General features: G+C 44.2%; 1 protein-coding gene across 1 annotated transcript; it reads right to left on the bottom strand.

Annotated features, from left to right (window-relative positions):
- Positions 1 to 16271: 16271 nt before the first annotated feature.
- LOC308684618 (uncharacterized protein) lies at positions 16272 to 17077 on the bottom strand (the record flags this gene model as incomplete). Its single annotated transcript, XM_081355884.1, has 3 exons — positions 17035 to 17077; positions 16793 to 16886; positions 16272 to 16589 (listed from the first exon to the last, which is right to left on the bottom strand). The coding sequence occupies exons 1-3, from the start codon at positions 17043 to 17045 to the stop codon at positions 16272 to 16274; spliced, it is 423 nt and encodes a 140-aa protein (XP_081212010.1). The 5' UTR covers positions 17046 to 17077.
- Positions 17078 to 17949: the final 872 nt, after the last annotated feature.

Raw genomic sequence — 17949 nt, forward strand, 5'->3', positions numbered from 1 at the left:
GGCGTGCAGGTCGCTTGATTCGACGGCGGCGGCTTCCTCAGAGTCCAGCAATGCGGAGAGCTTCGCTGAAGAGACAGAAATCAGTGAAGCAGCCTCTTAGCCTTGCTTATATACGCTAGCCACACTCCCTCTTTCGCGGGCTGTGACGCATGAAGCGCGCCTAGCGCGCTCATTGGACGTGACGTGACGTCACGTCCAAGGCTCAGCGATAGGTTGCTGCAGTTGCCGCAGGGCAGCCAATGGGCACGTTAGTAAGCCTGCTCTAGGTCTGCGTGCTGCTCGTTTTAGTTCTCCTTTTATATCCAAAGTCTGCTGGCCATGGTCCATAATGTTTGAACGAAACAACAACAGCGTGCAAATAGACATTGCGAATTTGTCCGCGTCAGTCGCTTTGGTTACTATCAGAGGGTTCTGGTTCATAGCTCTGGTTGCCATGGCAGCACGAGCGGAAACCAGGGACAACGCGGATATGACGGCATTGGCGGAGACAAAACGGAAATAAAGAAACGGGACGTTTCTCGAATTAAATTACAAATTTCTCCTGGTTTGAAAGTTGTTGGAAACAGTCGGGATAATGTAAGTACACAAAAAAAAAAATATATAACATAGATATAGTGATTTTTGCTATTTTTAAACAAAAAAGCTACATATTGTGCCTTTAAGTAGTAGGATGTTGCTAGTCATCCAGTTTTTTATATCAGCTATGCATTCCGTTAATTTTGTGAATTGGTTAGGGCTGAACGATTAATCACAATTTACATGTAATCGCACTTAAGTCGAGATGGCAAATCGCAAACTACCTACCTATTGGTAGTATCTACTACCAATCAGCCGCACTCCACTGACAAGCTGCGCATAAAATAATCACAGCCTTTGCCAAATCGCGTGCGGTTTTATTGCGATTAATCGTACAGCCCTAGAATTGGTTTGGTCAGTTTGTGAAGAAATATAGAGCTGCGTATCATCGGTGTAACCCTGACTTAATTTCAGGATTAATAATAAGAATTGTGTATAGTTTAAATCAATTATAACGTATAGTTATATGATTGTTATGGCGGCATAATAATGTCAGTAATCGCGAGAGGGAATGAGATCCTCGCGAGGGGAAATGAGATCCGCGCGCGCACAAGCGAAAGCCGCACGCGCGCACATTACTTTTGCGCGCAGAATTTCTCTGCTCGCGCGAGCAGGATTGTAACCCGCGAGGAGAAAACTGTGCTTTGAGCGCGCGCAGAATCCCATGTACATCTCATCCCATCATCCATCTCTGCTGCTCACGAAACTTTAACCTGCTCGCTCGCTCGCGGTTAATCTTTTTGGCAGTAGGTGGGCGGATCCAGTCGCCATCATTTCACTACACCTGATTGGTTACAGTTCCTGTCCTCTGTGATTGGCTGTACCATTTCGCTGTGTGCCAACCGCCAATAAAATCCCATGAAGAGAGATTAAAGGCTCTTCCCTTGTTGATATTTCTGTATTAGCCTATACATTCTTTATTCTAATATTCTGAGATATAGAGTTTTGATTTCCATTAGCTGTAATCATTGGCAGAACTATTCAGATAATTAAGTAAAAGTAATATCACACTGTAAAATTAAAAAACATGAATGCAAGTATTGAGTATTAAGTAGAAATAGATGTGTAAAAACTCTTTGTACAGTAAAATGTTCCCTGTCAGTCACTAGTCAAGTTGTGTAATGTGAAACCATTATATCTGATGATTCTGGTTTAAGAAGCCTGCTGCATTGATGTGTATGTTGCATTTTACTGCTGTAGATGTTTGAGCTCATACTGTTGGGTAGTTTAATCTACAGCAGGGCTGGACTGGGACAGAAAATCGGCCCTGGCATTTTGGCCCAGACTGGCCCACTACATATGATCATAAACACCACCCATCTTTGCATGCCCTTGAATATGTTTTTGTTCAACTCCTATTCATTAAAACCACTAATGCCATGTAATGAGTGAGTATAAACGAGTGAGAGTTAACAGATGAAATAAGTACAAAATTGTAATTTATTAATACAATTGAACTATACTACACAGTGATGCATCCAAAGAACAAGATATAAGCTGCATTGGCATAGCAATACCAGTGTTTCTCACAGGAATTTGGTAAAACTGTGGTGGCGGACCTCAGTCTTTCTAGGGGGGTTTGGGGGCATGCCCCCCCCTTAGAAAATTGTGTGCATTTTAATGTTAAATTCATCAATCTGGTGCAGTTTGAGGGTTCAAAATTAAAAGCTCCAACCCATGTTCAGTGTGCAAATATAAAAAAAAAAAAAAATTCAAACCGCTTTTAGTAAGTGTCTGTCTATATTACTACATAATAATAGTTATAATATTAATCTCATGACAGTAGCCTAATAGCCATATATTGTAAAACAAATGCACTGAAAAATAAAGAAAACTTTATATTTAGTTTTGTACTAATTTCTATACTTGAAAGAGATCAGCACATGATCTTTTATTTTGATGGAAACTGCATCAAGCTTTTATTTTGGCGGAAATCATGGATAAAAACGCGTCTCATTAAACATCTAGTAAATTTCTGTAATCGTCAACTATGCAGATGTGGAAATAATGCGTAACTGGGTTATGGGTTCCTACACTCATGACATAGCCTAAGTGTTTTCAAAGTAGTTCTGCTTACCGCAGGCTCTACACTTTCTCATCTCTCTCTCCTGATCCTCCTCACTATCCTCCTCATCAGCCACTAGAGCTGATGAAGGTCCTGCTGCTGCAGAAAACATTTATATTTTGACACATTTTACAGCGTCTGCTATTTCTATTACACACTATTTCTCTGCACATTCCTTGCGTTTCTCTCAGACTATTTTTTTTGACAGATACACACTTGACACTGCACGCTCATTCAAAGCCCAAAGGGGGAGGTTTTTAAAGCTGTGATTGGGCCAGCCCAGTGTCAATCAAGAAAACATCCAATGGGCCGCTGAACTACGCGTTTCATGGGCCGGTCTGTCAGTGGAAAAAAAAATAACGCTTACTTTTTTTGACCAATGCATTACACCGGCACAAACCCAGCGCCGCCTATTAAACAAAACAAAACGAATGGGCCGCCGATGTACGAGTTTTATGGGCCGTTAAAAAAAAAAAAAAACTATGAGATGTATCGGCCCAAAAAGCACGTCGGCCCAACGGGCATTTGCCCGGTATGCCAGATTACCAGTCCAGCCCTGATCTACAGCAATGCATCATATTGAAAAAGATCTTGTTCTTAATATCACTGTCCTTTGAGAACCATGTATCTCTACAAAGCCAACTTTTCATGAGCTTGGGGAACATGTTGTTTATCTGAGAGTGCGTATTTTTTTTTTTAAGTAGGAGTAAGAATTTTCTCAAACCATAAAGGGAACACTTCATCCTTCAGTCACAAACATTCAAAATCAACATCTGAAGATATGTATCACTGGTGATCCCGGATTTTTGTTGTTCAAAATTCATTACTCGTCAAATCATCACACTCTACTTGATCTGGACAAACTCAGCATCATAAGGAAGGTTCTCTTACGAGAGATACTCTCGTACTGCGTAGAATACGCTAGGGGAAAATCCTTTTCCACGAGAATACTGAAGCCAAAAAATTATCCTTTAATTTTGTATTAATGTAAAACGCGTTGCGGCAGCATACAGACATAGGCGAGGCAGCTCGCGCGCCTATTGGCTGGTCTGCTGGCAACTGCTTAAGCCTATCGAGCGAGACCTAGAGTGACGTCAGACCCAATGAGGGCGCTTTGCGCCCTCTGCGTCACGTCCCGCCGAAACGGGCGTGGCTTAGGTCTATAAATACCGCTCGCAGGCATTATTTCTCTGATTTTTCATCCTTCAGCGAAGCAACTCACATCGCTGGATCCGAGAAGAAGCCGCGCTGTTGAAGGAGCACCTCAGCGGGACGAGTCGAAGAAGCTGCTGGCCGCGCCGCCTTCATCGCCTTCCTGCTGCGCTATCCAGCGCCTATATCCTTTCATTGCACTGTGTGTGTGTGTTCGCCGGCGCGACTCACACTATCTAAAAGAGCTGCGTCTTTTTCAAGATGCCTGCTTGTGGCTCGTGCAGAGCCGCACTCAGCGACGGGGACCGCCATGTCATCTGCGCTTCCTGCCTGGGTCAAGAACACGCAGCTCTCGCGCTCGCTGATGGCGGCTGCCATCACTGCGAGCTGTTGCCTTTAGCGACTCTGAGGACTCGCTTGGCACTGTTCACCGAGACTGCGCCCACACCTGCTGTTGTGCCGCGCCGTAAGAAGCGCCGCGCTCAGCGGATCCCGGAGCCCTCTCTCAGCCGTCAAAGCTCGCCGGTGCGCCCGCCTGCTTCTCCGGTTTCATCAGCTTCGCTCACGGACGGACAGCGGCCGCGGTCTGCCGCCGCTTCTGTCGATGACGCTGATTTTTCGGCCAGGACACGGTCCTCTGTCTCTTTGGCGTTCTCCGCTGTTGACGACGCAAAGAACAGAGGCTACCACTCCCTGCCGCTGGTTGAAGAGGCTATCGCAGCGCACTTATGCCCGCCCTCCGCTGGACGGCGTGCTAAGATGGCGCTGCCCTCAAAAGCCTGCCGCACGACGTCAACCCTGCTCCGCCGCGCTTTCTCCGCCGCCGGGCAGGCCGCGTCAGCGTTGCACACCATGGCCACGCTTCAGATATACCAGGCCGATCTCCTCCGCCAGCTGGACGAGAGAGGGCCTGACGCAATCTGTGTGCCGGACTTGAGGAGCGCTACAAACCTCGCACTTCGCGCCACCAAGTCAGCAGCACAGGCCATTGGGCGGAGCATGGCCTCGCTCACCGTGTCTGAGAGACATCTGTGGCTTACGCTCTCTGACATGACTGAGTCGGAGCGCACCGCGTTCCTCGACGCGCCGCTTTCCCCTGCCGGCCTCTTCGGAACCTCGGTCAAAGATTTCGCCGATAGGTTCGCTGAGGTGCAGAAAGCGACCCAGGCCATGAAGCACTTCCTCCCGAAGCGCTCCAGTTCTGCAGCAGGCCGTGCGAAACCGTCTGCTCAGAGCTCACTGCCTAAGCCTCCGCCCGCCGCCTCCTCTTCTCAACGCCGCCAAGCCCAGAGCTCGAGACCGCGCTCTCGCTCATCCGGCCGCCGCCCCGCCCCGCGTGGCCCGCGGCAGAAGGTTGTGTTGAAGCCAGAGGCCCCGAAATCATCCTAGCACGCCTAGGAAAGCGACGGTGTCCAAGTCCCGCTGCGGCCGGACTTCCACCAAAGCTTGCCGCTCGTCCAGTTCCAGGAAATGTGACTGGTCCAGCGTATTTAGCAGCCAACAAGCCGGTTCCATTACCCGCTTGCCTGCACACAAAAGCCGTTTTTACGGCTACCCAGATAAATCCCTTAAAGAGTGTATTTTCTGGTGTCCCGGCCACGGCCGACGGTGTTTCACGTGTAGAAAAAATGCCCGCTACTCAGCGCCCATTCCTACACACAAGCACAGCCCTTCACACAGGGCGCGCGCACATAAAATCGACTCAGATCGATTGCGCTTCAAATGTAGCAAAAGTGCCCACTACCCAGTGCCCACTAACGCTACTTCCCACATGTCTCACGGTCCCTGTAAATACAGGACCCATATGCATATGCTCTGCTCACGCGAGCAATGCTGTAAAGGTGGTGTACGTGCCCGCCGCTCCGCGCCCACGCCCACACACAGACATGAAACTAGCCCAGCCCTCCTCCTCTCAGCTAAACACTGCGGAGGAGTCGAGCGCGGGCATTCTGCCCGCTGTTATCAGCGCGCCCCCTGCCTCAGATGTCATAAGCGCGACGCTTATGTCACAGCACACAAAAGCCGCTGTATCGCAAACCTTTCAGAGCGCGCTTCGCATCCGGCCCCTAGCTACTCGCGCACCTGCGTGGGAAAAGCTTCCCGGGGTTTCGAGATGGGTGCTGAACATCATAAAAGGAGGCTATTCGCTGCAGTTTCGCCGACGCCCTCGCCGCTTTATGGCGCGCGTCGAGACCACGGTAGAATCAAAAGTAGCCCATCTACTTCGAGCCGAGATTTTGAAACTGTTGAGCAAAGGGGCTATATAGAACCCCTATCTCAAGCTCAAAGCGAGGGGGGGCTTTACAGCAGATACTTCCTGGTGCCCAAAAAAGACGGGGGTCTCAGACCCATACTAGATCTGCGGCAGTTGAACAGAGCGCTTATGAAGCGCCAGTTCAGGATGCTCACAACCAGAAAAATCCTCGCGCACGTCCGCCAGGGGGACTGGTTTGTGTCAATAGATCTAAAAGCCGCGTATTTTCAAATACAGATAGCGTCACGTCACAGGCGATTTTTGAGATTCGCCTTCGAGGGCCAGGCATATCAGTACACAGTCCTGCCTTTCGGCTTGTCCCTGGCACCCCGTACATTTACGAAGTGCATGGATGCAGCGCTCGCACCCCTCAGATTACGGGGCATACGAGTGCTGAACTATCTGGACGACTGGCTGATTCTAGCCCAATCTCACTCAGAGCTCGTAGAGCACAGGACCATTTTACTCGATCACCTCGAGAATCTCGGTCTCGCAGTGAATTGGGAAAAGAGCTCACTTTTCCCCAGACAGATTATATCTTTTCTGGGAATAGAGCTGAACTCGCTGCTAATGACAGCACGCCTGTCATCTCAGCGCACACTGGACATTCGTCACGCAGCCGGCTCGTTCCGCTGCGGCGCGATAGTCCCTCTCAAAGCTTTTCAAAGGATGCTCGGTCTGATGGCCTCAGCATCTTCAGTTCTCCAGTTGGGCCTTCTGCGCATGCGCCCACTGCAGTTCTGGCTCAGAAAGAGAGTACCACGCTCAGCGTGGGCCTCCGGTCAGCTTCGCGTCAAGGTCAATCAGGCATGCATTGCAGCTTTGAAACCTTGGGAGGCAAAAGACTGGTACCAATCAGGTGTAAGCCTGGGGACTTCCTCGAGAGTGATGGTGGTGTCCACGGACGCATCCACCTCGGGATGGGGAGCGCTGCTCGAGGGCAGACCGCTTTTTGGCCTATGGTCAAAGCGGGAGAAGCTCTTACATATCAACTGTCTCGAAATGTTGGCAGTGAGCAAAGCGCTCATGCGCTTTTGTCCCCTCATACAGGGGCACCACGTGCTAATACGTTCAGACAACGTCTCAGTGGTGTCCTACATAAATCGCCAGGGCGGCCTCAGGTCCCTGATTCTGTACAGGCTAACCAGGCGCCTCCTGATATGGGCCCGCAGCAACCTGCTCTCGCTGAGAGCAGCGCACGTGCCAGGGCTCCTAAACATAGGACCAGACAGACTGTCCAGGAACCAAGTTCCGACAGGAGAATGGTCTTTGCACCCACAGACAGTCCAGCTGCTGTGGAAGAAATTCGGCAGAGCAGAAGTAGACCTGTTCGCGTCTCAGGAAAACGCTCACTGTCCAGAATTTTTCTCGAAGAGCAAGGACGCGCTGACCCACGAGTGGCCTCGCCGTCCTCTCTACGCTTTTCCCCCCGTCTCCCTCCTGACTCAGGTGGTAGAACGGGTCAGGGAAGAAGGATGCTCAGTGCTGCTTGTAGCCCCACTTTGGATGAGCCAACCTTGGTTCCCAATTGTGATGCAGTTAGCAAGCACCGCCCCGTGGCCAGTGCCTCTGAGGAGGGATCTCCTCTCTCAAGCCAACGGCTCGATTTGGCATCCTCACCCAGAGCTGTGGTCCCTCCATGTGTGGGCCATCAACGGGTACCCGCTGACCTCCCACAGGGAGTGCTAAACACTATCACACAGGCCAGAGCTCCGTCTACACGACGTCTCTATGCCTCAAAATGGTCAGTGTTCTCTAGCTGGTGCACAGCTCGTGGTGTGTCACCCCTGTATTGCGGTGTGACGGAGGTTCTTTCCTTCCTACAGGAGCTGTTGAATAAGGGCAGGTCCCCTTCCACGCTCAAAGTCTATGTAGCGGCCATAGCAGTGTTCTCTTCGACCACGCTCGGCCAGTCTATTGGAAGGAATGATTTAGTTATTCGCTTCCTTCGAGGAGCTAAGAGACTGAATCCTCCCAGACCTCCCACAGTCCCTATATGGGACCTTTCTACGGTACTGGAAGCCATGAAAGGTCATCCATTTGAGCCCTTGCAGGAGATTGATCTTAAACACCTGTCTTTCAAGACGGCGTTTCTTCTGGCTCTCGCTTCAGTGAAGCGCATAGGGGACTTACACGCGCTCTCAGTAAGCGCGACGTGCATGGAATTTGGGCCGAATGACTCTAGAGTTATACTCAAACCTAAGCACGGTTATGTTCCTAAATCCCTCAATACACCGTTCAGAGCACAGGTCATTTCCCTGTCTGCCCTGCCGGTCACTGAAGGAAATATGGACGAAAGCTCCCTTTGCCCAGTCAGGGCGTTAAGAGCTTACGTGTCTCGCTCGTCTGTTTTCAGACAGACGGAGCAGCTCTTTGTTTCGTTCAGCGGACGTTCTAAGGGACAAGCCGCTTCGAAACAAACCCTATCCAGATGGGTAGTGGACGCGATAGCGCTAGCTTACACAACCAAGGGCATGCAGTGCCCGCTGGGTGTCAAAGCGCACTCCACGAGAAGCATGGCTTCATCGTGGGCATGGTCAAGTGGGATTGCCTTGCAAGATATTTGTATGGCGGCAGGCTGGGCCTCTCCATCTACATTTATAAGGTTTTACAACCTAGAGATTCCCGCACTACAGGCCAGACTACTGTCGGTCTAGTATGGCCAAAATCTCATAACTGGCGCTGTCAGTTATGCAGCTATTGAGTATTGCAATCCTTGCTCTATGCTGCTATAAGGGAGATAGTGGCTACCCCCCCCCCCCCTCTCTTCCAGGATTCCCTGTGAGTCCCCTGGGTGATTATGTACTGTATGAACTCCGGGCTGTCGCCCTTGAGTCTATGGTATCAGATCCCAGCACGCACGGCGTTTTACAGTAGGTTCCCCTAGCGTATTCTACGCAGTACGAGAGTATCTCTCGTAAGAGAACGTACTCGGTTACTAACGTAACCTCGGTTCTCTCTAGAGAGAGGAACGAGTACTGCGTATCCTGCCGTGCCTGCACGCGCTCTGGTTGCTTCGACTATGAAAAACCAGAGAAATAATGCCTGCGAGCGGTATTTATAGACCTAAGCCACGCCCGTTTCGGCGGGACGTGACGCAGAGGGCGCGAAGCGCCCTCATTGGGTCTGACGTCACTCTACGTCTCGCTCGATAGGCTTAAGCAGTTGCCAGCAGACCAGCCAATAGGCGCGCGAGCTGCCTCGCCTATGTCTGTATGCTGCCGCAACGCGTTTTACATTAATACAAAATTAAAGGATAATTTTTTGGCTTCAGTATTCTCGTGGAAAAGGATTTTCCCCTAGCGTATTCTACGCAGTACTCGTTCCTCTCTCTAGACTCCAGCTTCGATATTTGACCACTGTTTATGATTTAAGTGGTTTGCAGTGACATTCATTTCTTAATTTATGCCAGGAGTGCAAAATAATTAATCTGTAACGATCGTTATTTTGAATAGAAATTATCACTCACAAAACATTCATTCTCGTCTTCTCCGGTTTATTTGTGGTCAAATACATATAATAAACAGCATCCACCAGGGTTATTAGTCCAATAGTGCGCATATTTGGAGAAAAATTATTAATTATCACATGTTAGTAAAATATTTTGGTCATACAGAATAAAAATTCTATTCATTTTCCACTGAATTATGCGATCTGAAGAGCTCAAACAGCGCACAGAGCAAGATGTGTTTCTCCTCTTCCTGATTTGCGTCAGATTTGACCTCAGACATTTATTATTCGCTGTACCAGCTGTCACGTGATTCAACGTGATCTCTTCTGTATGACGCGTATGTTTACACTTCCTCATTCTAGACATCCGTGATAACAAAAGCGAAAGTGACATCTATTCACCTGAAACAAGTAGCTAATAAATGCACGATACGAAGTTTTTGTGTTTTGTGGGTGATTTTCGTGCGATTTGGGGTTTTCATATGAATAAAGAATGTTTACAGAACGCATATGCTAATGATAGCCCATAGCTTCATCTAAAATGCTAAATATAACATATTTCAAAATCTTTTTATGACTTGAAACAATTTTAAACCGCGACCGGAATATGATACAAATACTCGATGGTGTTTTAAAATGAGCTTTAAATAAAAGTGTAATATTAATAAATTAAATTGTGTCATGTAGCTTGAGGCTACCTGTTGTGCTAATGCACCTGCTGCAGGAGCTTTCTATTCCATACAATCATTTTTTAAAAATAATTCGCATTTAAAAGTTCCAATAATATTTTTTTATTGTTTGTTTTCTAACAAGACTTAAAGGTCCCATGACATGCTACTTTTTGTAGGCTTTAAAATAGGCCTTAGTGGTCCCTAGTACTGTATCTGAAATCTCTTTCCAAAAATTCAGCCTCGGTGCAGAATTATAGCCACTACAAGCCAGTCCCAGAATGAGCTTTCTTCAGACAGGCCGTTTCAGTGTCTGTAGCTTTAAATACTAATGAGGAGGAGAAAGGCGGCGCAAGGTGGAGGGTGGGTGTGGCCTTGACCATCTTGCGCAACGGTACCGTGGCGTGCATGTTTACGTTGGAATGGCACGAAGACATGCAGTCTTTAAAGCATTTCAGTTTGACTCAGAATCTGATCTGGATGGAGAAGCAACGGATGAAGAAGTTGCAACTCAGTGGCTCCAGCAGGACGTTTCCGAATGGTTAGTTTAAAATATTATGTCTGGATAGGTACTTTATTCGGATGGTTTACAGTTATTATCATGTAGCTAACGCTAACCTACTGTTGCCTTTTCATGAGAGATCTGTAACGTCTGTATTTATCTTATTACAATTACATCAAGCTCTGCGATCTTGAAATGCGGATATCGCGCGCGCCATATAACCAACAGGAAAACGGTTATCCAAATAACAAAGAAGTGTACAACACTCGCGTTACAGTGTGTGTATTCACACACATAAACTGCATAGCTGCATAGCTAATGTTACAGCCACATTCTACGTGTAACAATCTAGGTAACCATAAACAGTAAAGCAACACACTTATATATCATTAGTTGACTTACTTGTCCGAGGTGTGTAGCTGAGCCAAAGAGAGTGATCCAGACTTTAGTTTCAGACGTTCAGCAAGCCCAGCTCTGTATTGACCCTTCGGTGTTCATTTGTACATCCAATTATTGAGCAATTGTTATGCTTCTCTCGCTCAAAAGCCATGATATCTCTCGTGGACAAAATAAAATCACGCGTGCGCGTTCCTACTTCCTCTCGCATTTTCTCATGGGCGGAAAATATTCTCTGGGCGGGCAAAGCAGAGAGGGGAGGTAACATTTCCTCCTTATGACGTCATAAAGAGGAGATTCAAGATCAGCGCGTATGAGCCTCCATTTTCTCAAAGGCAGAGAAAGATAGCAAAAGCTCGATTTACACCGACTGAAATTTCTAGAAACTTTGGGACCATATACAGGCTAGGGTAACTCATATTAATGTTAAAAAACCTCAGAAAGTGAAAATTTCATGTCATGGGACCTTTAAGGATTATTCATGTATAGTGGGATTTACATAGCTGTCGATGGCCAAGCATTATGCCAGAAGAAAGGCTGTAATGGTTCATCATATTGAAAAAGATCTTTTCCCTTTTATGCAATTATATCAATACACTCCACTGCATCTTATAATAATCATGTATACACAACATATCTTCAGATGTTGATTTTGAATGTTTGTGACTGAAGGATGAAGTGTTCCCTTTATGGTTTGAGAAAATTCTTACTACTACTTAAAAAATATTACGCACTCTCAGATAAACAACATGTTCCCCAAGTTCATGAAAAGTTGGCTTTGTAGAGATACATGGTTCTCAAAGGACAGTGATATTAAGAACAAGATCTTTTTCAATATGATGCATTGCTGTAGATTAAACTACCCAACAGTATGAGCTCAAACATCTACAGCAGTAAAATGCAACATACACATCAATGCAGCAGTCTTCTTAAACCAGAATCATCAGATATAATGGTTTCACATTACACAACTTGACTAGTGACTGACAGGGAACATTTTACTGTACAAAGAGTTTTTACACATCTATTTCTACTTAATACTCAATACTTGCATTCATGTTTTTTAATTTTACAGTGTGATATTACTTTTACTTAATTATCTGAATAGTTCTGCCAATGATTACAGAGCATGGAAATCAAAACTCTATATCTAAGAATATTAGAATAAAGAATGTATAGAGCTGGTAAGTCCCGCCCCTTCCGCTAATCCCCCTGGACCTCTAGGTTGAAAAATCGTCAATGCAAGTGAATGGGAGAAAATAATTATTTTCTGGTCCCGTTTGAATTTTGCCATGAATGTGAACATATGTTGTCTGTGAATTTTTTATATAACTTTTCGTGTAAAGAATGCTACAATTTAGCGGGTAGAAGTTTGATATGTTTAGACTTTGTGTGAGAGCACTTTGTGGACTACAACTCTTCGCTGCTTTCGACGTGTTTGAAACGTCAACACCACTAGCACACGGACACTAGCTCACGGATCCCGCTAAACATGGCTGTGTCTTTGGTGCACTTCACCGCCTTCTTTCAGGGAGAGGACAAAATCGTTGAGGTTGGCGAAAACCACGGGTAAGTCAACTTTATGGGGTGACGTCACATAGGCGACATGTAGTCTTTCTCGTTATGTCTTTTCCACAACTGCTAGCCGAAGAATCATACCATATACTGTCAAACTCGTAACATGAAAAGTTATATAAAAAATTCACAGACAACATATGTTCACATTCATGGCACAATTCAAACGGGACCAGAAAATAATTATTTTCTCCCATTCACTTGCATTGACGATTTTTCAACCTAGAGGTCCACTGGTGGTTTTACGGATGGGTGGGACTTACCAGCTCTATAGGCTAATACAGAAATATCAACATGGGAAGAGCCTTTAATCTCTCTTCGTGGGATTTTATTGCCGGTTGGCACACAGCGAAATGGTACAGCCAATCACAGAGGACAGGAACTGTAACCAATCATGTGTAGATTCTGCACGCGCTCAAAGCACAGTCAGAGCCCGTCTACGGAGAGCCTTGGCACTTCCTATTAGCCCCATTGTATCGATCTTGGTTGCAGTTCCATTAGAATTCCACTAGAGGTGATCGCGGGCGAGTGCAGACTGAATGGGAGTCTATGGGGCTAGACGGCTAAATGTGTCTCTTTCACCCGATTCCCGTTGAGAAATCTCAGATTTTATTGTAAGTTTTGCAAGCTCAACATGGGTTATAGGTCGAAAGTTGAATGAACGAGTACTTATTTCTTTTCGATTTCTTACAGGTTGAGTTGTTGTTGCCCATAACACGCTAGCATTCTGCTAATGACGTCAGCATTCTGATGTCATTGACAGTTTAAAAGACTTTTTAAACCAAATTAGTGACTCTAAAAAATCTAACACCCAGCAATGTGTAATTTCTTCTCCTATCTCCTTTCGAATACAACATTCAAATTACTAGACAAAAAATTATATCCTGAGAAAAGTGGATTTTGAGGGTTTTTCGCCATAGACCTCCATTCATTCTGCACTCACCTGCGAGCGCCCCCGCATGGACAGAGACGTGTTACTGCAGCCAGTCCAGAAACCGGAAGTAAGCAGAGAGTGCCAATAGGCTCTATGCACGATCGCTTCCGCGTTTTGTCTCAGCCCGCCCAGTTACATCCGGTGCTGCGTCAGAAGCCGTTTTTGCATTAGGTGGAGATAATGGCAAATCACACTTGCTGTTTACAAGAACTTCCAGCGGTTAACGTGAATGATGTTAACAATATTGTGAGGCAGTTAACTGTCACACATATGAGTAAGAAAGGGAAGTTCTTTAAATTATAAATTTCGAGCTACATCAACAACTTTGAGGGTGAGTATTCTCTCATATCGCGCGAAATCCGACTAGCGAATCAGTTTCTAAAATCGTTGTCTCCGTTTCTGAGAAAATGAATTTTATTAAAGTTTTTCCGCTAAACACTTCGCTATAGAACGCGCTATGCGGAAGTAAAGACGCTGGCTGAGATCCTACCAGAAATACGTCAGCAGCGTTCGTGCATAGAGCCTATTCTCTTCCTATTAGACATTCTCTGGCACAGTTTTCTCCTCGCGGGTTTACAATCCTGCTCGCGCGAGCAGAGAAATTCTGTGCGCAAAAGTAATGTGCGCGCGTGGATCTCATTTCCCCTCGCGAGGATCTCATTCCCTCTCGCGATTATTGACATTATTATGCAGCCATAGATTGTTAACTGAAACATAATGTAAGAGGGAAAAAAATGTGGAAGAGGAATAATTCGAATAAGATGTATTATAGAATTGACCAATGAGAGAAGATTGAAAAACTCCGCCCTGCCCTGCTGAGTCAGTAGAAGCAGCGCGAGCTAACGTCGAGAGGAGCAATAAGCTAGAGCAAGTATTTTCTAAAAAATAAGGAAATTGGTGTAAACTGTTGATTTTGTCTAAAAATGGTTTGGATTTCATGAAGAGACAGTTGTGTTGAAAGAATCCAGTTGTTCGTGTGGATGTCAATCTTGAAGTATTATCGTCTGGAAATACTGGATGTGGTGAGTTATTGTTCGATTGCTGTTTATTTTGAAATTAGCACAAGACAATTGTGATTACAAATGTTTATTGAAACTGTAAGATGTTTGTGTTATTTGTATGTGATTTTGCAATGTAAAAGTTTAATCGTTTAGTTAATTAGTCTCACACGGAGCTGTAGTTCACGTGGCTTTGACGTGATACATGTGAGCCTGAAAAGAGAAAGAAGTTAATGCAAAATTATTGTAAATATTGTATTATGAGAATAGTGATTGTAATATAAGGAAATTACTTACCTAATGGATATTGAACACACACTGTAAAACCGGACAAGTTAATATAACTCAAAAAAATAGTTGAAACTGATTACATCGAAAATTTTAAGTGATACTAACTACATTTTATAAGTTAAAGAAACATACTTTTTTTAAGTAAATGGTACTAGGTAATTTTAACTGATACAAACTAAATTTTATAAGTTAAAGAAACATACTTTTTTAAGTAAATGGTACTAGGTAATTTTGACTGATACTAACTTAATATCACAAGTTACTGTAACAATATTGATCAAGTAATTTTACAAGGAGTTTTTGGGTTCACATAACCCAAAGATAGCTTACATTTTTTGTTACAATATACAGTTTATTTTACCTTCATAAAAAAAAAACAGTTTTAATTTCTCAGTAACAAATTACTCACTTTATTCATTTTTGTAAGCTTTTAGATTTACGTCATCAACTAAATTGCTAACTGAAAAAAATAAACAGGTCAACACAGACAATTTAAATGCAAGTTACTCTTTTATTAAGTAACCACAAAACATCAACAATAAATTGTTTGTCAAATGCAAATACTCCAAAAGAGTGCAAGGCCCTTGAGAAATGGGCTGAGATAACTATCACTTTTAGAAGTGGACAATATGGATATCTGGATATCACCCAGCTGTAAACATTTCCGTCAAGTAGGGACAGTGGAACACTATTCAAAATTCACGCAGCAACCATAGAAATATAAATTTCTAAATACTCTTTTATTAAAGCACTCTAAATACTCTGTTACTCTTTTATTAAGTAATCACAAAACATTAACAATAAATTGTTTGTCAAATGGAAATACTTCAATAGAGTGCAAGGCCCTTGAGAAATGGGCTGAGATAACAATCACTTTTAGAAGTGGACAATATGGATATCTGGATATCACCCAGCTGTAAACATTTCCGTCAAGTAGGAACAGTGGAAATCTATTCAAAATTCACCCAGTAACCTTAGAAATATAAAAGTTATACTAGAATACAATATAAGAGGAAGATAAAAAAACAAAATGTTTTTAAACTGTCATCTCTATGAGTGGTGTATGGAACTTATACCGTGGTAGTTATTTTTACATGTAACGATTTACTAAACTGCACATAATGACCGCATTAGGATACAGAAATCAAAGATATGATTACTACAGTGTAAACTGCAATGCACTGCATTGTCTGTTGTACTGTATGACATCGAAACAGTGCAAACATGCCAACTTGAACAGCAACACATTTAAACGGTATGTTGAACAATCATTCCTTAAAACATCTGTAAGCTGTTATCAAAAAACTAATTCCTTGCTCTACTGTGTGCACTAAAAGTGACAGAAGTGAAATTTGAAAATGAAATGTCAAATGAAAGAGTACCTTCGTAAGCTTTGTTCAAACACTGAGGTTACTCCAGTGCAAAAAGCTCATTTTTAAGACTCAACACTCTGGGCCTCAGCTTCCCATCCTCCAGACCCATCAAGACTTTCTGGGTAAAGTCAAATGTGTTGGCCAACTCTTTTGGGTAACTTAGATCCAAGGCGTAAGTTAGTCCGAAAAGCATGACAAATGCATCAGCCAATGTGGGAAAATCGATAACCATGTTACCCTCAAGAACAACTGCAATCTTCTCTGGGCAGAAGAACGTGGCATCTGTTGAATTGCCACTAATGGAGAGGAGACCCAGTGGTACGTCATCAATGTCTGGTTCATCAGATTGCTCAACCTGAATAAAAGAAGAGAGAACTGTTACTCTAAACTTCCAAATGATGACTGCTAATAAATGACATGTTTACATCTATTTCAAACCATTCTATACCATACAGTAATTACAACTTTAATTAATATATTAAAAACATAGAACTAGAAACCAGGATGACATCTTAATGGCAAGTGAAATTGTTGGTAACCAAACAGTGCAACACTTACATCCCATGTCTTGAGAGTTGGAGTCATCCTCTTGCAGATAGGTGGGGAGAGCACGGAGGATGGAAGCTCGTCGTACATGGATGTCCACGTTTTCCTTCAGTGTGAGAATTAGAGACTTGAGTATGAGAATCTTGCCACAAAATACTATGCATCTACCTCTAAAATGTCTGTAAATACAACCAAAATATTTAAAAATCCACTGCAGTTTCTTTATCAGGCATCAAGAAGTGTAACCAACTGACCTGGAGGTCATATATCATGAAGAGCTGACTCAGTACTTCAGACACTTTCCCTGTGCGAGCAGCTTTCTTTCTGAACAAGCTCTGAAGACGGGGAGCATGCTGGTCCAACACACCATAAAAGTGGTTCTTCAGGTTGACGTTTGTAATTTTATGAAACTCGGAACAGATCTGCAACAATTAATAAGTGATTAAGCCAAGGTATATGTACAGTGTACATTCGTGATACTACTCCCCCCCGCCCCCCCCCCCAAAAAAAAAAAACTGCTGCAAAATAACATTTTGAACTTCGACTGTCAACTACAAGTGTAAACCTGACATACTGAAAAAGAACCACAAATAAATATTTACTGTCAGTTTACTCACCCTTCAGCCATCCAAGATGCAAGTTACTTACTTCAGTAGAACTCTACAAATTATTTTAAGCTGAAACTGTGGTCTTTGGTGATTCATAAAATGCAAGTCAACAGGTGCCACCACTTTGTGAGTCAAAAAGCAGATATAGACAACACATTATAGCATTATTACCAGGAAAACGAGAGTCTGGAGCTCAAGATTTCTGTGTCACAGGTATTAATTTTGTGTTGCTTGTTTATGTTTTTTGACTCGCAAAGTGACGACACCCGTTGACCTGCATTTTATGAGGACCAAGAGTTAAGCTAAAAATCATCTTTATTGTTATACTGAAGAAAGAACGTCACCTACATCTTGCATGGTCAGAGAGAAAGTAAAATTAACAGCAAATGTTAATTTCTGGGTCAACTATTCCTTTAAATATAACACATTTTCAAGTGTACAAAGGAAAATATTTTTACCTGTGACTCCATTTTAAAGGCAGGCCAGCGTTCCAGGATATCACCAACAGGTAGGTTTTCAGTGATGACCTCTTTGCGTCTCAGGGCAAAGGTCGTCTGCATT

The sequence above is a fragment of the Scardinius erythrophthalmus genome (assembly GCF_964197995.2).
Source record: "Scardinius erythrophthalmus genome assembly, chromosome: 24".
Classification (NCBI taxonomy): Eukaryota; Metazoa; Chordata; class Actinopteri; order Cypriniformes; family Leuciscidae; genus Scardinius; species Scardinius erythrophthalmus.